Source organism: Xenopus laevis, chromosome 5L, assembly GCF_017654675.1.
Source record: "Xenopus laevis strain J_2021 chromosome 5L, Xenopus_laevis_v10.1, whole genome shotgun sequence".
Taxonomy (NCBI): domain Eukaryota; kingdom Metazoa; phylum Chordata; class Amphibia; order Anura; family Pipidae; genus Xenopus; species Xenopus laevis.
The window spans coordinates 136745646-136773483 of NC_054379.1; the positions used below are offsets into that span (position 1 = coordinate 136745646).

General features: G+C 38.9%; 1 protein-coding gene across 2 annotated transcripts in view; it reads left to right on the forward strand.

Moving 5' to 3' along the window:
• The window catches only part of ankmy1.L (ankyrin repeat and MYND domain containing 1 L homeolog), a 45877-nt gene extending 23410 nt beyond the window's left edge, over window positions 1-22467 (forward strand). For both annotated transcript variants that reach the window (XM_018263906.2, XM_018263905.2), the window contains exons 6-17: window positions 4862-5026; window positions 5994-6154; window positions 7372-7543; window positions 7844-7984; window positions 11489-11644; window positions 12280-12387; window positions 13862-13993; window positions 15648-15761; window positions 16740-16896; window positions 18006-18087; window positions 18179-18333; window positions 21661-22467. In XM_018263906.2, the coding sequence (XP_018119395.1) occupies window positions 4862-5026; window positions 5994-6154; window positions 7372-7543; window positions 7844-7984; window positions 11489-11644; window positions 12280-12387; window positions 13862-13993; window positions 15648-15761; window positions 16740-16896; window positions 18006-18087; window positions 18179-18333; window positions 21661-21962 (1845 nt within the window). In that variant the 3' untranslated portion in view covers window positions 21963-22467. The remainder of the gene's footprint in view (window positions 1-4861; window positions 5027-5993; window positions 6155-7371; window positions 7544-7843; window positions 7985-11488; window positions 11645-12279; window positions 12388-13861; window positions 13994-15647; window positions 15762-16739; window positions 16897-18005; window positions 18088-18178; window positions 18334-21660) is intronic.
• Window positions 22468-27838: the final 5371 nt, after the last annotated feature.

The following is a 27838-nucleotide window of genomic DNA, read 5'->3' on the forward strand; positions in this document are numbered from 1 at the left end:
AGGGATATATGCAGCGCCTATATTTGTGAGCAACTTTTTTCAAGAATGAACACACAAGAGTAAAATTAGAACCAAATTATCTGATGAGCACCTTAAGAATTCACTGAGAATTGCAACGACTTCCATTCAACCAGATATTGATACATTAGTTTCTCAAACACAATGTAAAAAATCTCACTAGGTTTATGATACCCTCTTTTCTTTTACAATAAAATAAATCAAAAGCTAGCGTTAGTGTTTGTGTGTATTTTGAGTGTGGCCCCGGAAAATGTTCCTTCTTCCAATGTGGCCCAGGGAAGCCAAAAGATTGGACACTCCTGCATTAAAGTGTTAACTTTTAGTATGTCATAGAATGGCTAATTCTAAGCAACATTTGACCTGGTCCTTATTTTTTTCTTTTTTATAGTTTTCAAATTATTCGCCTTCTTCTTCTGACTTTTCCTGCTTTCAAATGGGGGTCACTGACCCCATTTAAAAAACAAATGCTCTGTAATGCTACAAATGTATTGCTATTGCTACTTTTTATGACTCGTCTTTCTATTCAGGCCCTCTCCTATTCATAATCTAGTCTATTAGTCATATCAATGCATGGTTGCTAGGGTAATTTGGACCCTAGCAACTGGATTGCGGAAATTGCAAACTGAAGAGCTGCTGAATAAAGAGCTAAGTCAAAAATCACAAATAACAAAACATGAAAACCAATTGCAAATTGTCTCAGAATACCACACTCTACATGATACAAAAAGTTAATCTAAAGGTAAACAAACCCTTTAAGAATTGTGTAAGAAGCAATATCTAATGAAAACTGTCAATCAAAACATGTTTGTTAAAGGAAAACTATACCCCCAAAATGAATACTTGAGCAACATTATATCAAATTAAGTGGCATATTAAAGAATCTTATCAAACTGGCATATATATTTAAGTAAATTTTTCCCCTTTTACATATCTTGCCTTGAACCACCATGTGATGGTCTGTGTGCTGCCTCAGAGTGGAAATGGAAAAGAACACAAAGAAATGGTAAAAGTACACAATGTTGTATGTGTTCATAGCTCTCACATTTCCATATAAATATCTCCCTTATCTCATCCCCTGGTCTAGTATTACATGCCATTTAGAAAATTACTGACAGTTTTATCATGGCTTTTTTTTTAAAGCAATAATAAACTGTATCACAGATACTCATCTGTGATACAGTTTATATAGGGGAAATTCATGCTTGAGTGACCAGTTGGTCTTTATTTTTTTGTTTTTTTTGGAGTCGGATATAACTGGCAATGACTAACAACTGCAGATTTAATGAGATTTTTAAAATCAGAATGCAGTAGAGCACACAGTCCTCTATGTATGCAGCTTATTCTTGCCCAGAGCTCTTTGTTTGCCGGAGTTACAGGGTGCTAAGGGATAGTCTCAAGAGCTAACATTCTCTACCAGCCTGTAGACACTCAAAGTATGTGCCAATTGGGTCTCTATATTTGTCATGTTGAACTGCAACCTATAAAAAAGTGCTGGCAGTAGAAACATCATCTTGTCCATGGAGGGCAGGGTGTGTTTATAGTACATGAGGCCTTGGTTTTTTTGTTATGCTTTAATATCCTTTCAATAAAGTCACCTCTGCACCAGTAGCAACAGTCTCTCTGGGATTTATATGTATGAATATTGACAAGTAGTTGGATCTATAGGTTCATTAAGATGATTGATTATAGATTTTTAAAATCCTTTGTATATGACATTTATTACAGTGTACCACAAGGGCATTAATGGCGCCTCCTTTTGCTAAGGTGCTAAGCAAATATATGCATGAAATCGGCAGCATAAATGATTGGGAATCAGATTTTGTTAAATAAGTGATGTTTTCATGGACTATGGGCAATGGTGCACAGGGCTGTTTGATTTTGATTAATTATCAGCTTGGAAGGTGGAGATAAAACCCCGGAAATGGTCCCTATGAACTGCAATATATCACAATTATTGAAGAAACTGTGCTGAACACAAGCGGGGTATTTTACTTAGCAGTTGCAGTCAGTTGTATGAAAAATCCCACCAGGGGGCAGCTCCAGAATTCCTACAGCGCCTGCATTAATAAGTGCAGTACAAATGTGCCAAAAGTATCTGTTGCACACATCAATGCATGTTGAAAATGATAAAAGTGATTTTTTTCCTGTGTAAAGTTTGACATATCATACACAGTTGAATCAGGTGCTCATTCCCTCTCCCCCTGGTGACCACAACAATGTTGGAATTCAGGGAAAAATGCTGCATTGTTGGTAAAAAAAATGAAAGTGTAGTTTGCATGCTGTGTCTTCAGTTAGCAAATTACCCCTTAGCTCTTCTAAGCCTACTTCAATATGAAAGACGTGCTTCAACAATACAATATATATCAGTGCATCACTGCCCCCAAAATGCATCCAAGGGCTTATTGTGGTGCCAACCATGTAAAACCCATATATTATTACCAAAATGAGCCTGTACAAAATTAGTCTGTCCAAAAGAAAATGTTCAGAAATCATACATATTTGGAGAAACAGTGCTGTTCCATGCAAGTATGATTAGATCTTTAGAATTCAGTCTTTGCAGAACTAGAAAGGAACAGTATGTACTGTATGTATGTATGTATTGTATATATAATATATATATATATATATATATATATATATATATATATATATATATATATATATATATATACGTTAGGCCCTTTATCATGGATGAAAATGTTGGATGCACAAGAATGAACAATAAAATATGATGGTTCACTGATTTTGGAGTGTGCGTCCTTTTGAACTGTGTGTGTGCTTACGGTAATTCTTAAACATTCTGTAATGTAAGTGTTGAAATCAAAAAAGGAAATTGACTTGAGTGATGGCACAAATCTTGCAATCATTGTACAGTTAAATTGGCCCTAGGAGATTGTGATCTAGCCCAGAAGGGGGTGTTAGCAACCCATACACATAGATATTCAGTCATTTAAGAGTTTGAAGTACAGAATGCAGGAAAAAAAGAAATTAATTGAAGATAACAAAAATCTGAATTGTAAGAAATATGCTCAAAGAAGTACCTAGAACAAGAAAATTCATCTGAAAGCGTTTGCATTATTCTTAATTCTTCTTTTCCTGTCATTTAAATGTATCGTTAGAATACAGAATCAATAAGATAATGTGATTTACATGCTCTAATGGCATCTCCTCCCCCCAACCTCCACAGATCAGTGAGCAGCCCCCTCTTGCACATATACTCATTCTGCTTACAGTAATGGCACTCCACAGGAGCCATACCATAGCCCAGCTTCTACTACTGCATATTAGTAAATTGCAGGGAACATCACAATGGTGCCCTTCCCAGTGATATATCATAACTCCATTCAAGGACTTGTCTCCATCTGATGATAAATGTTGCACTGCCGTCTCACAGAGCTTATCCATAAACATCAGCAGGCAGCAAGCTTCACCCTAAGAATGCTCAACATGGATACACCCTATCCTTTCCCTTTATTAGATCCACTGGATTAATGACATATGCTTTTCAATGCGAATTACTAGTTAAAGGCAAAATATTAAAGTGGGCATCAGATGTCTAAAGCAAGGCATGTTGGTAGAATATGCAGGTAGAGTATTTTAATGAGTTTTATTTTAGAACATAATCTTGCACAGTTGAGATAATTAATTGTACATTCCTTGATACCATAAATCCAGCTGCCCCCAGTCATGTGACTTGTGCTCTGATAAACTTCAGTCATTCTTTACTGCTGTACTGCAAGTTGGAGTGATATCACCCCCTCCCTCCCCCCCACCCCCAGCAGCCTAACAACAGAACAATGGGAAGGTAACCAGATAGCAAGTCACCTGACTGAGGCAGCTGGGAAACTGACAATATGTCTAGCCCCATGTCAGATTTCAAAATGAAATCTAAAAATATCTGTTTGATCTTTTGAGAATTGGATTTCAGTGCAGAATTCTGCTGGAGCAGCACTATTTACTGATGCATTCCCATGACAGTATCCCTTTAAACATCATTGCAAGACCAAGACAATGCACATGCTCAGTGTGGTCTGGGCTGCTGCTTAGGGATCGTCATAAATTATCAAAGTCAAATAATATCTGTCATAGAAGCCGATACAACAAGACTGACTAATAATCAGAATATGCAGACTGTACTGGGTCCTCTGTTATCATGTAATCTAATGTGGATTTTATAGTTTTTGTATTGTTTAATGCAAACTTTCACCAAATCTCCAGAACCAGTGGCTACAGCAAAATAATCTTCCAAACAGAATCCAATCTGTTTAAATCTGGGTCCATTATTAAATCTGGCTCCATGATCCTTTATCCCATTAGCTGGAGTTGGAAACATTAAAGGCAAAGGCAAAATTAAAATTCCATTTTTACTTTACTAACTGAAAAAGAAACATATCCCCTATATACTTCAATTAAAAAATCTGTACAAGAAACCTGACTTTATGCAGTGAAATTCCCCTCTAACTGCTTCAGCTATGAATCTCTACATGGTCACTGGCTGTTCTACAGGGAAACAAACAAAGCTGCTCTAGTTCTGGGAAGTCCCTCCTCCCTGCTGTTTGAAAGTATTATCCTTTCCCTGCAGAGCAGCTAGGGACCGTCTGAAGTTTCCTATCAGAGCAAGTAAATAAAGGGAGAATTTTACTGCATACAGTCAGGTTTCTTATAAAAACTGTAGAGATTTTTTAATTAAAGTATATTGGAGATAGGTTTCTTTTTCATTAAAGAAAGTAAATGTTCCAGCTAAGAGGGTAAACCAGGACTGTATGCAGATAGTGAGCAGGCCTTTACTTGTAGCACACAGCTGAGAATTGCTCATAATAACATCAATTCTATTTTTTTCCAGGTCAACGGTCACAATAAAATGATTAACCTTCTCCTGGACAAAGGAGCGGATGTTAATAAATGCAACGACGAGGGCCTTTCAGCTTTGTCCTTGTGTATGCTGCTTTCCTACAGTGCCAAATCATTCCGAGCCAATGTGGCCGAGAGGAACCTCACACCATGCGAGGTCAGTGTTACGGCTTGTGTGCCAGAGAAGCTAATGCAGACTAATGGATGCAGCGTTATGAAAATCTAATTACAAAAATGTGAGCAGCGCATAAAGGGTAACAAAAGAATCAAATGAAGTAATTGGGGAATGAGAAACCATTGCTGGGCTAAATATCAAGGTTTTCACATTGAAGAATAAAATGTTCAGCCCAGCAGGCCCATATGGGCCAGAGACAAGCAAACGTGTTCTGTCAGGTTGGCTGCATGGTGTGTTTTGTGCCATATAAAAGAAAGCTGCCCTTTGTATTGCTCTATGACACTTCAGCTCCATGTTACAGAAAGGCTTTTAGTGTTGGAGATAAATGTGTAGCATTTGTGATTAATACCATGGCTTGCCCTGACACCTTTCAGGTCCCGTCGTACTTTCAATATTCCATTAAACGAATAGCTCCTGGGTTCTCTTTCCCCTGTGAGCAATTGTTCTACCCTTTCCGGAAATTCCTGGTATAACTGCTGCCATTTATCTTTTCCATTTGGCCGTAGCTGTGCTGTGATTTATAAGTTGTGTATGAAACGTCTCTGTACCTTCTTATGTACAAAGAAGTACGTGGCCACTATAAAATGTAATGCAATGGCTCCCTCAGTGCATAAAACGATTCTGGACGTACAGGTATTCGAAAAGTCCAGGGATAGATAATGTTTTATGCAAGCAATTTTGAAATTGCTCTCACTTTTGTACCTTGCAGGGTAACAGCAGGCTAGGTGTTTTGATTGTTGCACCAGTTTCAATATCAACCTATGGGAAACACTGTGCCTGTAGCAACTAAAGTGGTGACAGGATGACATCTGTTCAAAAGGGATCAATCTCTGGGTGGAGGAACCCTTTTTATACAATAATATAGTTGTATAGTGGTAATTTACACTATACAGATTATGTCTTAGTCCCCCAAATCATTCTTTAATACCAGTTCTTTATTTGTTTACAGGAATTCAGAATGGAAGACTTCTCAACTGGCAGTAATAAAGGATTGGATCCCCAACCGAGATGCACTCATTGTGAAAACTGCATGTGTCTCTCTGATGCTATCAATAAGGCCAGTCCTATGTTAGAAGGTCAAGAATATTGTCCAGCCTCACGTTCTCATAGGTAGTAGAAATACCATTCATCTCTTCTCGAGAGTTGATTTTATACTTGCAGTAAATATATAAATCATAATCTAATAAGCACAAATAGCTAAAAATGTATATAATATTAATGAGCTTAGGGGTTACTTATAGCAAGTCAGACATTAGATTATCACTTCTCTGGTTGTCCTTTATGTCTTTATTTACATAATTTAACAAAAATTAAGACCATGAAAAAAAAACTGTCTACAGCAGCTCTGTTGGAACCCATTACTGGCAAGCCAGGACTGACAGGTCTTGAAACTGCCCAAGAGGCTGCTGTAATCTAAGTGCTTTATAGCGTGGGGCTGCTTGGCCTTGCTATATGGGATCTGCTATCCAGAAACCAATTATCCAGAAAGCCTGGTATTACAAGAAGGTCATCTCCCATCGACTCCTTTTTATTCAAAGAATTCCGATTTTTAAAAAGTATTTCTGTTTTTTCTGCAATAATAAAACAGATCCTTGTAATTGATATAATTAATTCTTACTGAATGCAAAACAGTCCTGTTTGGTTTAACTGATATTAAAAAGTTTTCTAAGTAGATTTAAGGAGTGGAGGTCCAAATTATGGAAATACCCTTTATCTAGAAAACCCCAGGTCCTTAGCATTCTGTATAACAGGTCCCATACCTGTACTATAAATGCCAGGACCTGTTTAGAATAGCAGTACAAACATGTCATGCCCTGCATACTTGGCTGGCTTGTGTTGGCTTGACTTGCAAACTAATGTTTTGTTCTCTACTTGTATTGCTGAATGTACAAGACAGGTATGGGACCTGTTATCCAGAATGTTCTGGTCCTGGGGTTTTCAGGGTAATGGATATTTCTGTAATTTAGATCTTCAAATCTTAAATCTACTAGAAAATCATGTAAAGATTAAATTAACCCAATAGGCTGGTTTTGCTTCCTATAAGGAATAATTATATCTTAGTTGGGATCAAGTACAAGCTACTGTTTTATTATTACAGAGAATAAGGAAATCATTTTTTAAAATTTGGATGATTGGCTACGCAATATGTCGGCGCTATATAAATACATTTTAATAATAATAATTATAATGGAATCTATGGGAGACAACCTTTCCGTAATTCAGAGCCTTCTGGATAATGGGTTTCCAGATAACGGATTCCATACCTGTACGATCATTATTTTAAGAGTGTAGGTAACAGAAAAACCTATGTTGCTGTATCTGTCTAGGGTGGAAGAAAGAAGAGGTACTATCCGGCTACTTCTCCTCCGGGGAGCAGACCCTAATAGGTGCGGCGTACCAATGCACGCCCTCTTCTTTGCAATAAAGGCAGCTGATGTCAGTATCGTACAGTTACTCCTGGAGCAAGGGGCTCAAACTGATATACAACTTGGGACAAAGGTAATTTTTTTCTTTTGATATGACAGATTTGTTGTGTTTGCATTGCTTGTGGGCAGTCTGTAGAACAGTATTGATGCAAAAGGCTGTAGTGGAATATTTGTGAATATTTGTGATGACATCTGTAGCTCACAAAATATGTCCCAATCATTTAAATTATGAAATCAAATCTGATATTCTACCTTAGCAATAAAAGTAACTTTAAAATGTTCCCAAACATACTCTCCCTATTTTATCATGTTTAAATAGCTTGTTGTGTTGTTTGTGAGTGTATATAACATGTCACTTTTTTTCCTTCCCTAGCATGGAACAATTACTCCCCTACATCTGGCTGCAGCACTGCCGGGAGCAGAGGGGGTCAGAATTACAGAGTTGCTGTTGCATGCATCCGCTGACCCTAATGCTAGAGCAGGAGACAGAGATTACATATATGAATATGACAGGGTACAGCACATTTACAGATACCACATACTTATGGGAAGATGTTGTTGGCATTAAATAAATATGGAATAGTCCACAGAGACATGACTGGGAGAGAAGACAAACTAACTAGTCTCTTGGGCTTTTATGCCATCTTGCTTGGAAAAGTCCCATGTGGGCTTTGTTTACTAAGGGCTATTATATTAGCAAATACAGTCATGTAACTACTCCTGTGGGTTTTTTATATTTGACAACCAAGTTCTTCTTCATTTCCAAAGCATTCCCACAAGATCTTCATTTAAGCAATGTGTACTTACAGGGGTGGTTCACCTTTAATTTAACTTTTAATATGTTATAAAATGGCTTATTCTAAGCAACTTTTCAAATGGTCTTCATTTTATATAGTTTTTAAATTATTTGCCTTCTTCTTCTGACTCTTTCCAGCTTTCAAATGGGGGCCACTTACCCCATTTAAAAGAACAAATGCGCTGTAAGGCTACACATTTATTTTTTATTGCTACTTTTTATTTCTCATCTTTCTATTCAGGGCCTCTTCTATTCATATTCTAGTCTCTTATTCATGTCAGTACATGGTTACTAGGGTATTTTAACCCTAGCAACCAGATTGCTGAAATTACAAACTGGACGACTGCTGAATAAAAATCTAAATAACTCAATAGCCACAAATAATAAAACATGAAAACCAATTGCAAATCGTCTCAGAATATCACTCGCTACATCACACTAAGGGGCAGATTTACTTAGGGCCGAATATCGAGTGTTAATTAACCCTCGATATTCGACTGCCGAATGTAAATCCTTCGACTTTGAATATCGAAGTTGAAGGATTTACCGCAATTCGAACGATCAAACTAAAAATCGTTTGATCGAAGGATTAAATCCTTCGAATCGTTTGATTCGAAGGATTTTAATCCATCGATCGAACGTTTTTTCTTCGACCTTCCCCATAGGCTAACATAGCACCTCGGTAGGTTTTAGGTGGCGAACTAGGGGGTCGAAGTTTTTTTTAAAGAGACAGAACGATTTTTAGTTTGAATCGTTCGATTCGAAGGTCGAAGTAGCCCATTCGATGGTCGAAGTAGCCAAAATAAACATTCGAAATTCAACGTTTTTTTCCTCTATTCCTTCACTCGAGCTAAGTAAATGGGCCCCTAAAATTTAAATTAAAGGTGAACAACCCCTTTAAGCTGGCCCACAGCTGAATATTTTGCATACGTCACATAAAGCCATGTATAGTTGAGTCTGTCTGAAGCATGATGCACATTTTTAACTTGTGATGGGGAAATGGATAAACAAAACACACACACCCTGAAATGTTAATCCCCTAGAGCCAGTTCATGGCACTATGGGTAGCAAGCCCCTTGTTGGACTTGGAACAGGAATGGTTAATTTATATTATGCTGCCGAAAAAAATCTGCCAAAAAAATCCTCCCCTCTGCTGCACTCTTGGTATTATAGAGTTTTCCATAGTAACTACATGAACTGGCTCCAAGAAAGGAAAAACTTTGTAAGGCCTATTTTAGTTTTCCATTTTCCTGAGAATATTTGTGAAAGTGGTCACGCTATGAGGCATACCCAAGCAATGAGACTAGGATGAGGAGAGAAACATACTCTGACACAGGAAAGTATCTGCTAATAATTTTGTATGTAAATTGTTGTAAATTGTGTCTAAATGAGACAATGTTTAACAAAAGCAAACAGCTGTTGCAGAAACCACTTCAACTGGTGCTATAGATTTTAAAGCATAGCAGATTTTTCAGTGGTAGAGTAGACTTACATTTTAGCCTCTGGATTCTCATCTACTGCCGCATAGACCTGGTATTACTGAATACAATGGGTCCCCTTTACTTAATTTGCATCATTGCAGGTACCCATAGCCACCAATCAGCTATTAATTGAAATCAGTCCATTACAGTTACAGTTTGGACACCTACACGCTGGCCCAAATTGAGCAGATCCCCTAAATTACCGATAATAATGCCGGCCTATATAAACACATTAGGAAAGGGCCACATCGGTGGGCTGATGAGTCTAGCCCTAGGGTATTTTTAACCGGTCTCATAAATAGTTATCAGTCAGATATGTTAGGCAAGAAGCCTTATACATGGGCTAATAAACTGCCAACTTGATATAAAAATGCTGAATTGACTGCCTATATTGACCCCCTGTATGTCAGTTTAAATGGGTTGTTCACCTTCCAAACACTTTTTTCAGTTCAATTGTTTTCAGTTTTTTCCCCAGAAATAAAGATGTTTTTCAATGACTTTCCATTTTTTATTTTTTACCATTGTTTCCGAAGTTTAAACTTGAAGGTCCCTATCTCTGGTGTTTCAGTGTGGAAGCTCTGTAATTCAGGCGCAGACTCGAAACTGTTACAATTTGCTACATTAGTTGATACATTTCTCAGCAGCGTCCCTGGAGTATTAGCAACTATTGTATCAATTCTAACAGCTGCCTTGAAACTCAGGGATTCTGCTCAGCAGGGACAAAGATAAGAAATATATCAACTAAATGTATCAATTTAGAACAGTTTACAGGGTCAGCCACCCAGAGCTGCTTTAGAAGGTGAAAAATGAAACTTTACACTTCAAAATTAGAAAAACTGTCACATAGAAAGTAATTGGAAAAAGTCTTTATTTCTGGTGAACTATCTGAAAACAAGGGGCAGATTTATCAAGGGTCGAATTTTGAAGTGAAAAAAACGTCGAAATTCAACCATCGAATAGGATAGTCCGACATTTGAAGTCGAATTCAAAGGATTTTTAAGATCGTACAATCGTATTATGATTGTACTACGATCATACGATCGTACTTCGAATCGTACAATCGAAAAATCCTTTGATTTCTCAAAACTTAGCCAAATACTGGCTATAGGTTCTAGGAGGTCCCTATAGGCTAACATAGCAATTCGGCAGGTTTAAGGTGGCGAAGTGTCGAAGTCGAAGTTTTTTAAAGAGACAGTACTTCGATTATTGAATAGTCAAAGCATTTTCACTTCGAAGTCGAATTTGGCCTATTCGATGGTCGAAGTACCCAGAAATTACTTCGAAATTCTAAGTTTTTGAATTTGAATATTCATTTCGAATTCACTTCGACCCTTAGTAAATGTGCCCCTAAGTGTTTGAAAGTGAACAACCCCTTTAAGCAAGAATAAATCCATTCTGATGGCAAAAGAGCTACATGAGTTTTTAGCATGGTACTCATGGCCAAAATTTGCATTATTATCTGCAATAAAAATGCAGGTTCCAAGAATTCTGGATAATAGATACAGAGGTATACACCCACTTGGCCTGTGCATTTCACTGTGTTATTATATATTTTTTTATTCCCCCTTTACAGCATGGGGCCAATTATTGAACTACAGTTAATACAACTGCTGTATATAATAGTACCCACCTTCAGTTAGTAGTAGTACCATTACGTCTCTTTTTTTTTATAATTTCATCCAGTTGTTAGATACTTATTCTCTAAAACCAAATTTTAAAAACTGAATTTTACCCCACACAGGGTGAACTCCCAAACAGCGTCATTGGCTTTCCTATGAAAGGTTTTGCTGAGTCCGGCCTGGCCCTACATTACTACTTTAAGGAAACAAGTGTAGTCCCAGAGGAAGGAGGACGTACACCACTGCATGTGGCATGTGAGAGAGAGGATAACTATAAGGTAAGGTTTTGTATTCTTTGTTACACATTTAACACAGATACAACTAGAAGTCTTTTTAACTAAAGCATTGGTTGTGGGGACCTATTATCTATTCTGCAGGGCAATCATTATATTCATACCATGGCCTTTGCCTAGCAAAATACTATTTCTACTTGCTAATGGCATTTGGTTGATTACCATGTGTTGTGGTTTAAGGTCCCCATATTACCAAAGCTTTGGCTTTAAACAGTATTAGTAATTATATTTGGAACCCCCAAGCTTTTGTTAAAACAGTTGGGAAGGCCATTGGTCCATGCTATTGATCGTTCCCGACCAAATACTGAATCAAATCCGAATCCTAATTTGCATATTCAAATTAGGGGCAGGAAACGAAAAAGTGAAAAAAAAGTTTTACTTCCTTGTTTTGTGACAAAAAGGTCACATGATTTCCCTTCCCGTCCCTAATTTGCTTATGCATATCAGGATTCGGTTTGACCAGGCACAAGGATTCGGACAAATCCAAATCCTGTTGAAAAAGGCTGAATCCTGGCTAAATCCTGAACCGAATCCTGGATTCAGTGTATCTCTAATTTAATCTTTATGTTAGTACTGCTTGTCAGAAAACGTGCGCAAGTCATTTTGTGTCTTTGTTTCAGGAAGCTCGGGATGTCATTTATTTGCTGGTGAACCACAACGCCCACCTTAACCTATTATGGAGCGGGCACTCTCCACTTTCGTTGGCAGTGGCCAGTGGAAATGATCAGGTGAGATTGCCAGGGACTTTTCATCGTATTGTATTTTAGTATGCAAAGAATAAAGACTGAAGATTTCAGCACTGAGTTCAGGAAGGAGCTGCTTAATAACTACAGCATTCCATTCTTTAGCTTGTAGTACCTAATGTGGACATAGTTTGTGCATGTCTAGAACTGCTTTGTGTGGAATAGTAGGAGCTGGCATTGTGTTGTACATTGCCCCCTTTTGTGTGATGTACCACCTTAGATATGACGAATAATTTCACTTTCTCTCCCTTCCGCATATACTACTACTACTCATATAGTTTTGCACAGAAAAAACCTCAACCTGCCCATATTATATGAATAGTGCAGATCCCTAGACTCCATAGTATATTGCAAAGGTCCAAATTTATGTGCCCATGTTATGCTAAAACACAAGAACCCACCAGCACACCCTGGTCTCTCGAACACGAGTAGGTCCGGTGCGCAGTCTCAGGGATCGGCACCCTCAATTATTAGTAATAAAAAGAAGATGAACCGGCACTATGGACTCCATGCAAGCGGGACAAGCCCTGCGTGTTTATTCAAAGTAACGTTTCGGGGGCATGCCCCTTCGTTACTTTGAATGTTATGCTAGACAGACTGTCACCTACCTTTCCTTAAAAATTGCATTGCAGAGATTTACTTTCCACTGCTCCTTTCATTCCCTCCCTTTTTGCATTACATAGACATTCGTAAGTATGGGGCTGTATCGTGACCATTACCCCAAGTGCGAGAGCGTAGACAACACCTCATTTAGGCGAGCTGTAGCCCTTTTGCACTCTTTTCTGGGTGAATGCAGTACTGTGCCTTAGGCCATACAAACGCATGGGGCAAAGTGCAAAGAAGAGTTCCTTGTGCCTTTTTGTCCTTATCACATTACTCCATGCATGGTAATTTATATAGCCTGTACTTTCATGGAACCCAATGTAATAAAAGGCACTAAGTTTGCCCAGGAGCAGTAACCCATAGCAACCAATAAGATGTTTGCTTCTAAACAGGTGACCAGTAAATTCTACCAGCTGATTGGTTACTATGGGTTACTGCTCCTAGCAAACTTAGTACCTTTAATTACGTAACCTCCAAAATGTCCTGCTAGTGTTATATTGATACAGTTGATGCTATTTTTCATTTAATTTAATTTTTGCCCCTGCCATATACAGCCATTAAATATAATGATGCAATTCTGTTCTTTATCAAGTCTGCCACCTTCTGATTGGTCAGGCATATTTGCAGGATTCTTTTGTTTCCTACTGACCAATCAAACTACAATGTGTAGCGGCTCTCTATTTGTTTATGTATAGCTCAAAAACACTGTGTTCTTCTGATATGCAAATGACTCAAGGAGTGAGTCAGTCTTAAATTAGAGTGTTGTAGCACACAGTTAATGTGGGATCTAGAGCGTTAAGGAATAAAGAAAGTTATATTCTGTGGGGAATGAAGTGTTTAATTCTCTTTGCCCTAGGCTGTGAAAGAACTTCTAGCAAATGGAGCAGACCCTAACCTGCCGCTCAGTAGAGGAGTGGGCAGTGCCCTGTGTGCTGCCGTCAATACGGACTATGAGAAGGGAAGAACATCACTTGCACGTATTGCTATGGTAGGTGAAAGGGATATAATGTGCCATCCTTGTTTGATTAGAATAGACTATACAGAATCTGTTATCCGGAAATCTGTTATCAATAAAGCTCTGAAATACAAGAAGGGCATCTCCCCATAGAATTCATTTTAATGAAATAATTCAGTTTTGAAAAACGATTTCCTTTTTGTCTGTAATGAGAAAACAATATCTTGTACTGGATCCCAACTAAGAAATAATTAATCCTTATTGGAGTTAAAACAATCCTATTCAATTTGTTTTTATATTATTATTATTAATAATAATAATAGTAATAATTATTATTATTATTATTATTATTATTTTTATTAGATTTAGGGTATTGAGATCCAAATTACAGAAAGATCCCTTATCCAGAAAACCCCAGGTCCTGACTGAGCATTCTGGATAACAGGTCCCTTACCTGTATATTAATTATTCCTCATTGTATTAATTACTGGCAATGCTTACTAGCTAGATGATACATCAAACTGATCAGTGGAAACAGTTTTAGCAATTTCTGCCATAATGGCTGTGGGCACACAAAGGGTTCTCATTGCTACTCCTGCCGGTAATCAGTGTGGGTTTCTTTCCACTGACAGCCGTCAGAAGATCTATGAGTGGTTTCTTGGGCTGCAATCAGCAGTGAAATCTATTTACAGTATTATAGACATGGAAAGGTATTTTTTTTATAGGTATGCAAAAGGAGAGAGGCAAACACACCAATTTCCAGTGAGGAATTGTACACCTTAAATTCACCTTTTATTGTATGATACAAAAGAGTGCACAGTGTTTTAGGGGTCTCCCCCTCTCTTCTCAAATGAAAATAAAAATCAATATTTTATGCGTAACCATGTTATTGTGATACTCTCCTTGGTTTCAGGATAATGCACAATAATTACACAGAGAACAAGGGGCATCAGCAGTAGGGAATTAGAAGGTCTGGCGACAAGTGATAACAAGTCCTAAAGATGCTTCATCAATAGATGGGCAACTTGTAACCAAGCCATTAACTTTCCATTTCCATGCCCTCTGGTTTAGTGATATCTGACATGGTGGGGAACTGCAGTTAACACAGATAGCAGAATGAATATCCTTATTCTAATACCTACAGATGGCAGGTGCAGCTCCTGGGTTTGTAGGCGAGGTGTAAAGCATCATATATTATACGTTTTCCCCCTGTAGTACAGGTATGGGATCCATAGTTCGGAAACCCACTGTCCAGAAAGCTCCTAATTACATAAAGGCTGTCTCCCATAGACTCAATTTTCAAATAATCCAAACTTTTCAAAATAATTTCCTTTTTCTCTGTAATAATAAAACCGTACCTTGTACTTGATCCAAACTAAGAGAATCCTTATTGGAAGCAAAACCAGCCTATTGGGCTTATTTAATGATTACATTGTTTTCTAATAGATTTAAGGTATGAAGATCCAAATTACGGAAAGATCCGTTATCCGGAAAAAGCTAAGTCCCAATTATTCTGGTTAATAGGTCCCATACTTGTACATGAACCATATGGTCAACCGTTTTACACAATGCACTAAGCAAGCAGCCTTTTTTGTTTATAGGATGCTTCTCACGATTCACTTGAATAAATGTAGCGGTCTGAGCTCTGGTGATTTGTCATTAAAGCAATCAGCTTTTGTATTGGCAGGTTGACAGGCTAATTAAAGCTGGAGCAAACATGCTGATGCCCATTACTATCAGAGGAGGAAGAAAGAGTGCTGTAGGAACCGCCACAGACTATGCCTATTGCAAATATTTTCAGGTACAGGCCTCAGGTATCGGGAAGGCCGATTGTATTTTTGTCTATATACAGTTTTAAATGTCTCTGACAATATTATTTCATGACTATGCTTAGGGATGTTGTACACGCTCACATACATAGCAACTCTGAGAGCCAGAGATCAGTTGGGGATTAGCGTAAAAATTTATGCAAAAATGTATAATAATATTATTTTCTACTATCAGATGTAATAATATCATAATATAAAAATATTGTATGAAATCAGAATGATAAATGTCCTCCACCCCTGCAGTTCAATTATTTTTACCAGCATCTCTGGCTGAATGCATTCACATAAATCACAGAATTAGACTTATCTTCTTATGTTCACATAGGCCTGACCTTACAGGGTGACCTTCACAGTCCCATACCCCAATGGGGGATTCTGTATCCTAAGAATTAACTACCCTATATGCCTAGTATATGGCAATCTCGAAACTCAGATGTCAGAAATAAAATATAGTACTGCTTTTTTTTTTGGGTGTTGTGACTATTGTGACTCCAGGTCACCACGCAGGTGATTGTAAGCCATTGTGGTGTTACTGATGTACACTAGATAGCCCTTGTGACAGACAGGACGGTTTATGATACAATCTCAGTTGGGAAAATGGAGTTTGAGATACCCTGCATGCAGTGTGATGCCATATAATTTCATACATTGATTGTATACAGTAGATGTTTTAATTCTATTTGACATAAAACAATACTATGTTGATGCACATGGGCTATATTTGGAATTTCATAGTTTCTACAGATTATACACAATGATTACATTTTAATCTGTGTATGCTGCTGTCATTGAGAACATTGGTAACCAATTTATTAGGTTTTTTTGTACTACTTTATCATTCAGCAGTGAGAATGCAAAAGACAAAGACCCATTGTAATGGTTATGGGTCCACAGTGGAGTAAAACCATAATGATAAGAGTATATGATACTTAATGCTTTACATTTTGCAGGATAAAAGAATAGCCCATACTCCCTATCATGCGTTGTCACCAGAAGATCGGGATACATTTAATGCCAGAAAGAAACTTTTGGAGCATTTAGGGAGCCTCACTCGGGCGGCAGTAACCCAGAAAGAAAAGGAGTGGGCAGAGGAAGTCATAATACATGGTGAGAGGAACAGAAATGTGAGAAAGTTCATGGCATAAAAATACAACTTTTGTTTTAAAATCAGTGTTCCTTTGAGTCAGTATTAGAGGGTCATATCTGTTTTATTTAATGCTTACCTGCAGTATGTATAGTGGTGCAATACCCCCCACGACAGACCATTCATTATCCTTGTCCCTACACGAAGGGAAAAAACATATGCACTCCTGTTTCTTCATCATTTATATTCTTATTCATGTATCCCTCAACATTCTAAATCATGCACTCCCCACACAGCTCATCCATCTTTTGTATTCTCCTGTGATATCCCTTCTGCTTTCAGACAGCCTAACCATCCAAATGTTCTAAATAACATGTCTACCTTCTCCTTGTGACCTTCAAAAGACTCTTGTAATGGTTGGCATCATATTATTCACCTATATATAAATTAAGATACTAATTTAGCTCCCATTACTGCTTAAAACCAATGCTGAATAAACTGAAGGGTATGCAGTCCATATAGTTGCACCTCTGCCTTTGTCAGGGACCATTAAAGGAAGGGATCCCCAACCTTGTTTTACTCATGAGCCACATTCTAATGTAAAAAGAGTTGGAGAGCAACAAGCATGAAAAAAGTTCCTGGGGTTGCCAAATAAGGGCTGTGACTGTGGACTGGTAGTTTACGGGAAGCTCAGTTCACCTGGTTTTTATGCAACCAAAACTTGCCTCCCAGCCAGGAATTCAAAAATAAGCATCTGCTTTGAGGTCACAGGCAGCAACACCTGAGGAGTTGGAGAGCAACATGTTGCTCATGAGCCACTGGTTGGGAATCACTGATTAAAGGGATAGAAAGTTGTTAATTAAAAAGGGGAGAGCCAGTACTTCCTAAGGGTAATAAGAACTGAAACTGTAGTTAATAACCACATTAAATATAGCTTTATTGAGTGTACATACAGTATGTATGGAATATAGGTGTTTGCTGTTTGTAAACATCTTCATGTTAATACTTTGCAGACACAGAATATATTGTTCTAGTTTGTGTGTTATTTTCTCAGGAATGGAAATATTTCTTCATCAAAACACAACCGTGTACATGTAATAAGCTAATGATATGCTCTTATTCTATCATACAGGTTGCCCAGGGTTGTCCAGAGATACAGAAGCATCCAAGAATAACAGTGACAAACACAATGAATCAAACTTACAGTTGCCTCGGTGAGATGTTATTTTCTGTATGCACTTTCCACTTGTACCATATTCATAATTTCCAGCTACTGTGTGTTAAAAGAAGATTGTGTCCCCCCAGGAAAGCCTTCTTTAAGTACTGCTACCAGTGTGGGCGTTCTGTTGGTGTCAAGCTCACTCCTTGCTCGCGCTGTCATTCAATATATACTTGTAGCAAGCAATGCAAGAAGAAGTCATGGGATGAAATTCACAAAGAGGAATGTCTTGAGTTTTCAGGTAAATATCTGTATGACTAAGGAGAATCTAGAGTACTAACTAAGAGACATATGTTCTGTAGTTCAATATAAATACAAACCAGGCATAAATGTTCAAGATAGGATAATAACGCCCATTTAACACACCTTGTAATAATAGTACAGATAGAATAAAATGGCATTGTTAAAATGTAATGAAGCACATTGGAATCACTTTTCCAGTGTGTTCATATGTAAAAACCAAGAATAACTATTCATGGATATCTCAGACCTCTGCATCCCTAACATGCAACGTGGTATTGCATTATTGTATTCCTTGAATATATATCCTTCAATATATTTCACTGGTTTCTCCTTAACCAGATCCATTTCTGTCTACAAAAACCCAACCAGCAGTTTTAGAGCTCTCACTCCCGGATCTCTTACATGTGAGGAAGGGGCTCTTTATTGTTTTCAAAAAGTTATCAGTGAAGCCAATCTTGAGATATCCAATACAGGCCCAGATTTGTGGAAAGGCCACAAAGGCCTGGGCTTAAGGCAGCAGAATTTTAGGGGCAGCATGTCGCCCAGCTGCCTCACAATGGGTTTCCGAAGCTCTGGAGATGTGGGAGATTTGCTAGTTCTTTAAATCTCTCAAGCACCAATCCCCATGCTCCTGACTTGACTAGATAAGACTTGCACATGTATGAGCGCACATATGAAGGGGGAAAGGACACGACAAGCGGTTCTGGCCTGGAGGCGCCCTATGTATAAATTAGCCTCTGATCCAATACCCTGGGATTGGTTTGGCTGATACAGGGAGAATCAGGTATTACATTTGCAGCTGCAAAAAGGAAAGAGATGGTGAGCACTACTGAAATAAATACAATTTTTAAGGATCAAAAATCGGAGGACATACTCACAGTTCACCCCAGTCCAAGCGCGCATATATACAGAAGCAAAACCATGAATGTGAGTTCGTCCAAAAAATTGATAAGGCAGCAAGTAAAAAAATACAAAAAGTTTATTAGGACATATTAAGACATGGCCTAATTACATTTTCAGGGCACGGTAACTTTCTTGACATCTTCTGTTGCTCAGACTGTGAGCATTGGCTTTATCATTTTACTTGCCTCAAAGCAGAACTTTATGGAGTAGTATCAGATCCATGATGAGTTTAAAATAACTAAATGCACAATGGTTGGGTTTTGGTAGGTCTGAAGTCCAGTGCTGCAATTAGTTAAGAAGTATTTGTATCACTTCAAACTATCTCATCTGTTTTCCCCACTAACAGCACATGGCAATTTTAGTCATCTGTGTACACTACAAAGCTTACTTAAAACTGGATGAATTTACTCGGCATCTCCAGGGTACTTGTCTACTCTGTCATTCCTTATTTCTTGAAGAGAAGATACTTCAGTTTACTTCTCTATCACTTGTATTATTAATACAATAAAACAATAATAATGATAATATATATAGTTGTCCTCTAGAATAAATGTATATGCAATCCTGGAGCTTCTCTGGAATGAGGTGATACAAAAATTTGCTTCAGGCAGCAGACAGTTCTCAGGTTCTCATGGGTTCCATTTGTCCGTGACAAGCTGGAATGTACACTGTGTACCAGAGTTATTACAGACAATCCCTTTCTTTGTGCCAATAGCAGCATGATGACTTCAAACCCTTCTGCGTGCAGCTCTTACACAGGGAATATTAAAGCATTCCCAGTGCAAGCTTATTATTGTATATTTACACAGTATTATTATAGGTTACAGGAGATGTATTATTGGTGTATGCAGTAATCATTATGACTAGTGAGTGTTTATGTAACAAAAGGAAATTATAAAAGAGGCTTTGGTTTTTAATAAATTAAATTCATACTTTGTCCCTAAAGTGATTCATGGAATAAGCAACCCTTTGGGCTCCAGAATAGCCTCATTTACTGAACAGTTGGTTTGTCCCATTTCTTTCCAATAAAATTATAGGCTGCTGTCCAGCCAGCTGTGTTTGCTCACCCATTCCTGTTCTCTTTCATCTGGCATGGAGTCACACAGGTTATGGTACGAGCTTTGCCCAGCAGCGTCCTAGATTCCTTTGGCTTGCCACTCATTCAGACAGATAATTCCATTGTCTTCCCTTAACACCAATGATACATATAATGTTCAACTTAAATATATAATTATATTGTTAAGTTGAGTTGAAAATAGAGACCAAAGTCAATCAAGTTTAACCACTCAAAACAAACCCCAGTGTAGAGTCCTGCTCTGAACCTATTTGTTAAACCTGAACCCGCCCCACAACCCGGACCCGCAACCTGCATACTTACCCGCTTGGACCCGCTAGTTCCTTATCTGCAACCCAATCCGTTACCCGCTGACCATCAATAAACAGGAAGGGCTGTCATTGTAAACCAGAAGTGACATCATTAGAAGTTGGCGTGATCAGAAAAAAGGAGTAAAACAGGAAGTGCTGTCATTGTAAACCGGAAGTGACATAATTGGAAGTAGGTGTGATCAGAAAAAAGTAGTAAAACTCGCTATTGAGAAGACCCGCAAACTAGGAGAACCGCTGGCCCGCTCCCAAAACTTCTGCCTGCAACACGCAGGGTACCGCAGGTTTTTGCGGGTACCCTGCAGGCAGAAGTTTCGATCATTTATATCTTTCTTAAGGACTGGAGTCCAAAACTGCACTGCATACTCCAAGTGAGGCCTTATCAGGGACCAATAAAGAGGTATAATTATGTTTTCATCCCTTCTCTTTTTTATAGTAGCCAGAGAATGACACTGCCTGAAATTAGACAATCCCCAGATCCTTCTCAACTAAAAAAACCCCCACCACAATACCATTTAGCATATCATTTACATTTATATTATTTCTACGAAAGTTCATAACTTTCCATTTATCAACATTGAATCTCATTTTCCACTATGCCGCCCAGTTTTCCAATTTAGTAAAATCACTCTGCAGACTGTCAGAATCCTGCATGGTAATATCTTGGGAAAAATACACTGGGTGGGCAACGGTATTGCATATTATATTGATGTTGTACATTATTCTTCCCTTCTGCTATGTGGTTCTGGCTCTTTCCCATCTCCTACATGAGCACTGCTGCACCTGGCCAAAGGGGCTATTTTGAAGTGGTTTCCTTTTTCAGGCTCAGAATTATTATGTATAAATGTGTTTTATATTTGTTAAATTGTTGGTTTTTAAGATTTTGCTCCATTAATAAATGATATTTAGCATAGATCTGCCTAGGAAAATATGATGGTTTAATGGCACACCATGCCAAATTTTAGCTTCATGTGCATATGTACAATATGGAAAACACTACAACAGTGTACATTGCATCTCATGTTTTTCTCCTTTGAAGGAAAACTTAGCTCTAAGCTATCTGGAGCCAAAGCAAAAAAGATTGGGCAGAAACCCTCTGATGTCATGGGCCGATCAAACCAGCCAGAGCCATCAGACAAGATACAAGACTCAAGTTCATTCAGCCAAAGGGTGCTGTCCAATAGAAGGCATGGAATGCACATAGATGAACACTACCTTGGTGGTAGAAACCTTAGGGTACAAACAGATATGGATAACAAGCTGGAGGCGTCAGGTAGAAGTCACGGGATACACCCCAGTGGAGAAAGGTTTATATATAGTGAAAACTATAGTTTTAATTAAAGGGACAGTCATTCCTAGATGCTTCTGTGCATCTTGCAGCAATAAGTGAATATATTTACATAAGAGTTATACATAAGCAATAGGTCCTGTGCTAGGAGGAGATTAGGTTTCAATCTCTATCCTAGTGCATTGAGGGATTTAGAGTTTTGTTTAATGATCCCCCTCCTTCTCAGTGCTACTTATGCTCACAGCCCTAAGATCTACTAGGATTTCTTTACTAATATACTGTAGGTGCCAGTCCTTGTTCGTAGTTGCCAATAGCAACAAATCCAGCCTTTGCTTTCATTTCCAAACTTGTAGCAGACTGTTCAAAATGAATTGCTAATTGGTTGTGTTTGGCAACTGTTGTGCAATTTAGCTCCCATGTTAAAAAATCAGAATTCATGATACACCGTGGATGCAATGGACCTAAAGCCGAGTCAGATGGAAAGGCATTTGTGTACTTCATGGGCACTATTGTAAGAACTGTTCTAAATGTATTGAAGATAAAACCACCGGCACTGCACTTTCAAGTATCTGCCCTATTTATTTGGCTTAAAAATAATTGTAGATATAAGGCCTAGAGCTGTGGCACAGAAGGCATTCATGGCTGATACTCAGTAAAACACAGGGGCTTAGTGAGGTTCATCTCCTCTTGACAGCAAAGGAAAGCCGTCAACTGCAGTTCTCATCCACACACATGCTGTAAATCAACACCTTGTAGTGTAAGTCTCCAAATATGATTTAGTTGCTCATAGGGTTTTTCCAACAACATTATCTGTATGTTACAGTGTTTATAAGTACAGGAATCTTATGCCCCAGCACAGTGCAATCACGAATCATATAGCCATAGCAGTAATATTTGGGCACATGATAAGTGAAATAATCGTCTATACTACTGCCTGTGTGCTGAAGGTGTCAGCAATAGACATGTAATGGCACGTAGTGACGCGCTGCTCTCATACGTCTTTAGTTTACTGTGCTAACACGTCAGTATGTCTATTGCACCTTCAGCCCTATGCGAGAGCGGCGCGTCACTACGTGCCATTACGTGTCTATTGCTGACACCTTCAGCACACAGGCAGCAGTATAGACGATCATTTCACTAATCATGTGCCCAAATATTACTGCTATGGCTACATGATTCCTGATCGCACTGTGCTGAGGGGCCAAATTATTATTAATTTCATGATGGAGGCTGAGGTTCGGTGTAAATTTGAAAATGGGCCACAATTCTTTAGTCTTTAGGCTGAAGGTGCAATTGACGTACTGACGTGTTAGTACAGTAAACTAAAGACGTATGCGAGAGCGGTGCATCACTATGTGCCATTACGTGTCTATTGCTGACACCTTCAGCACACAGGCAGCAGTATAGACCACCATTTCACTAATCATGTGCCCAAATATTACTGCTACGGCTACGCGATTCCTTATCTAACTGAAGCGCGGAGAATAAGTCCAAACAGACTCCACGTCCGTCGTGTACGCGTCCATCTCCAGGAGTGAATAATCCTGATCACAAGCTAGCTACCTCGGAATTGGTGTCAGACTGAATGGTCGGCCTTCACACAATATCACCTCACTAAATCTGGCCCTCGTTGCAAAAAATTTGGACACCCCTGGTTTAGGTATTTTATATAATCCCATATACCCATCTATGTAGCTACTTAGATGCACAGAAATAGGAGCAGGTAAACAAATTTTTCTAGGCATGCTGGGAGAGATGATAGGGCTTTGCCTTAAAAGTCTCTCTTTTAGGGTGGTGGCAGACAGGGAGATTAGTCGCTAGCGACAAATCTTCTCTACTGCAGGAGACTAATCTTCCCGAAATGCCTTCCCGCCGGCAAGAATACAAATTGCCAACGGGATGGCATATGAATCGCTTCGGATTTCCAAAACTGCCTTACGAGGAAACGTCTGATGACTTCGGAAATCCGAAGCAATTTGTATGCCATCCCTCCGGCAATTTATATTGGCATTTCTGAAGGAGAATAGTCGCCCACAGTAGAGAAGATTTTTAGGTGGGTGACAAAAGCTCAAATCACTGGGGAGGTGCCAGAATTTTAGGCACCTCCAGTAATTAAAATTGCTTACCCGATATTCCGGGCCAGTGCTCCTATTTGTTGAAAACTGCACCAGCCCAGAATATTGCTGTAGAAGTTCACCGTTGCCAATTTCACATGCACACAGGGAGTGAAAGCATAACTTAGGGGAAAAAGCCTAGGGGTGCTTCGCCAATGAGGCGAGTTGAGGCTATCGCCTCAGGCGGCAGCGCCCCACTAGGTACCAGGGGCAGCAAAAGTGCTGCTCGTGGTACTTTAAGAGCGAATTTCTGGGGGAGGTGGGGCAGCAGCAACTGCTGCTGCCTCAGGCGGCGGAGGGGCCAGGATCGCCCCTGCTGCTGCTCATGCACCTGCCTGTGTCCGGAGGAAGATCGTGGCGGATAAGCTTCTACAGTAGTGTTGCAGTTTTCTGCTAACAGGAGCACCTGCCCAGGGTATCAGTTAAGTGATTACAATAAATGAGGGGTGACAAATATTTGTGCCCCCAATGATTTTAAGTTGAGTTCTCCAGTGCCAGGTTTCAAATGGCCTGTGTAACCTGGACCTAATCCCCCTTCCTGTGCACAAGCTGTGCCTACTCCCTCCTCCTCCTCCTCTCAACTAGGGATCCACTATTTTGGATTTAGCCGAACCCCCGGATCCTTTGTGAAAGATTCGGCCGAAAACCGAACCAAATCCTAATTTGCAAATTAGGGGTGGGAAGGGGAAAATATTTTTTCTTCCTTGTTTTGTGACCAAAAGTCACTAAATTTCCCTCCCCGCTCCTAATTGCCTGGATTGGGTGCATCCTTGCTCTCAACCGGCACATTGCCACATATCAGCAACAGATGGTTTGAAAATAGCCCGGTAAGTGGCAAGTGGGCGGCATTTAAATCTATTTTTATATGCTGCACATATATATATATATTTATACTGTATATGTATAAAAATATTTAAATTGTGTGTATTCTCCTGTATTTAATCATAAAGTGCTTTATTACATAATTTCCTTTATCTTTGGGGCATGACATACCAGGGCTAATTTGATAAGTACTAAATTGTCTGCAGTAGTTCCAATTAGCAAAGAATCAGATCTTTGCTTTCATTTTCTTAATTGAAGTGCTGACTAGTTGCTGTTGGTAACGGCGCTGATTTAGAATCTATGTTAGAGTGTTAGCAGTCCATTTATTTCAGTATATTCTTTCCCTCTTTACTCCATGTGTAGCACAATTTTCCCATAGCCAAGGCTGGGCAGCAGAAATATTTTTTGGCCTAGTGTGGTCTCACAAGACCAGTGGATTACCTGGATACACTGCTGTGGACTTTTGTGTACAGGGTTCTCGTCCGATCTCCTTTTCATACAATCTTTAGCAGTGCTTCAGTTCACTGGATGCCTGGCTGGGTATCACCATATACCAGAGTGCAAGACAGCAGGAACAAAACTCACATGTTCTGCACTTGACTTCTATCAAGCCAAAGTCTGACGTATGCGTGAATTCACTGCAGTCAGTTGATTAATAAAAGGCAAAATGCCAAAGGCTTTCAAGGGGTTGTTCACCTTTGAGTTAACTTTTAGTGGGTTATTTAATAAATGGGTTGAGTTGTGATTTCTCAAAAAATTTGAGATTTTCTAGTGTAGTGGACTTTTTCGAGAAAAAAACTAGAATTTTTCAAAATGTATTATGCCCCCAAGCTGCAAAAAGTCCGAACCCGTACAGCTAAAACCTGTCGAATTCATGTAAAAATCAATGGCAGAGGTCTCTTTAACCACTGAAGACTCGATCAGTTCACGATATTCAAGGTTTTTTAGCCTATAAATTCGAGGTATTCGTGTTTTTTCCCGATTGCATTCAATCAAGTTTTTTACATTCTGATATTTTGATGAATAAGCAAACAAAATCTGATTGCTAGGGTCTAAATTACCCTAGTAACCATGCATTGATTTGAATAAGAGACTGGAATATGAATATCCGTTTTATGATTTAGGTTTTTATGAAAAAAAAAGACACAACTAAACCTGTACGTCAAAATCTGTGGTGGTGGATTATGCTAGAAAATACTTTAATACATGCACTATGTAGAACTAGGTTGACAGCAGCAAAACTAGCAGTCCTAGGAAAGGCTTACCAACAAATAAGGTACAGGTTTGGGATCCATTTTCCGGAAACCCGTTATCCAGAAAGCGATGAAGCCGTCTTCCATACAAATAATCCAAATTTTTAAAGATTATTTCCTTTTTCTCTGTAATAGTAAAACAGTACCTTCTACTAAAATATAAGTAATCCTTATTGGAAGCAAAACCAGCCTATTGAGTTTATTTAATGTTTATATGCTTTTATAGTAGACTCAAGGTATGAAGATTCAAATTACAGAAAGATCTATTCTTCTGAAAACCTCAGGTGCTGAGCATTCTGGATAACAGGTCCTTTACCTACATACCTACATGGTATTGACTAAACTGGAGAGAAAAACAAATATCTTTCCAGATGTTGTGGAGCATGGAGCTACTTGCATAATGCAGTCCCTTTACAGACTCCACATTCTGCTGGAATCTATAAGGGTCCTTTACTTACATAAGCGTTGGATGCAAAGTGCAATTTTGGATGAAATTTTTCATCTAATGCAGCTTTTTCCCCAAAAGAATTCAAGTGTAATTGCTGGCATAAATTCTGCCTGATCTAATCACAACTGATGCATCAAAGTGCATGCAATTGTGTGAATGTGTTTAGAATCAAACACAATTATTGTGCTGAAAATTTTCACCTCTTGCTGTCAAAATGATATATGCAGTTGATTGTTTAGGCGTAAGTGTGCTGTGTAGACTCACAGTCAACTGTGGGAAACCTGAAGCTACTGCCACCTTCAAGGAATGCTGACAGGGCCCCATACAGGGTCCAATAAGCCCCTGACTTGGTCTGTAGTGGCCGTGGTAGCAGCTTTATAAACGTGTCTGTGTCCACCAACCCAATGAATATAGAGAAGAAAAGATAATGTGCATATAAACAGTAGAAACGTGGAGTCCAGGTGTGTATGTCCAACCAACAGCTCAATAAACTATCTCGTACCAAAGACTTCAGCAGGTATCCACAACCAGTAAATAAAAACTAATATTTTATTGTGTGAACAGCTCTTTGCGTTTCATGCACAAATACATAGGCTTCAGCTTAAGTGCATTTGAGTACAAAACATTTAAAGCTATATTACTAAAGCATTACTCTTTATTGGTTGTGGATAAGGAGTGCCTGCTGCAATCACCTTGTCAGATTTCTTCCCCACCTTCAGGGTGGTGGCACACAAGGCTACTGGGGGAGATTAGTCGACCAGCTACAAATCACCTCTTCTTCGGGCAACTAACGCCTTCCCGTTGGCTAGAATGTAAATCAACGGCGAGATGGCACTTGGATCGCTTCAACTTTCCGAAGTCACCCGAAGTTTCCTCGTGAGGCAACTTCGGAAAACAAACGTTCCCGAGTGCCATCCTGCCATCGATTTATATTCTAGCTGGCGGGAATGCATTGAGGGGAGATTAGTCACCTGAAGAAGAGGTGATTTGTTGATGAGCGACTAATCTCCCGCAGTAGCCTCGTGTGGCACCACCCTCATGACTGTGGCCACTAAACAAACATTTTAATAGCAAAAAAAAAAAAAAAAATGACCACAAAGAGATTAGTATAAATGAAGTGTCCTCAAAAAAGGCAAATACCACTCATTGTATAGGTATGTCCTACTTTATAAGAGTTTTTTTTTTAGAGAATAGGGTTAGTTTTTGGAAGTTTTTGCAATAACAAGTCTAATCTGGAACTACTAAACGTATCTCAGTCCCTCATCCAGCAGACTGGACTCACTGTACACCAT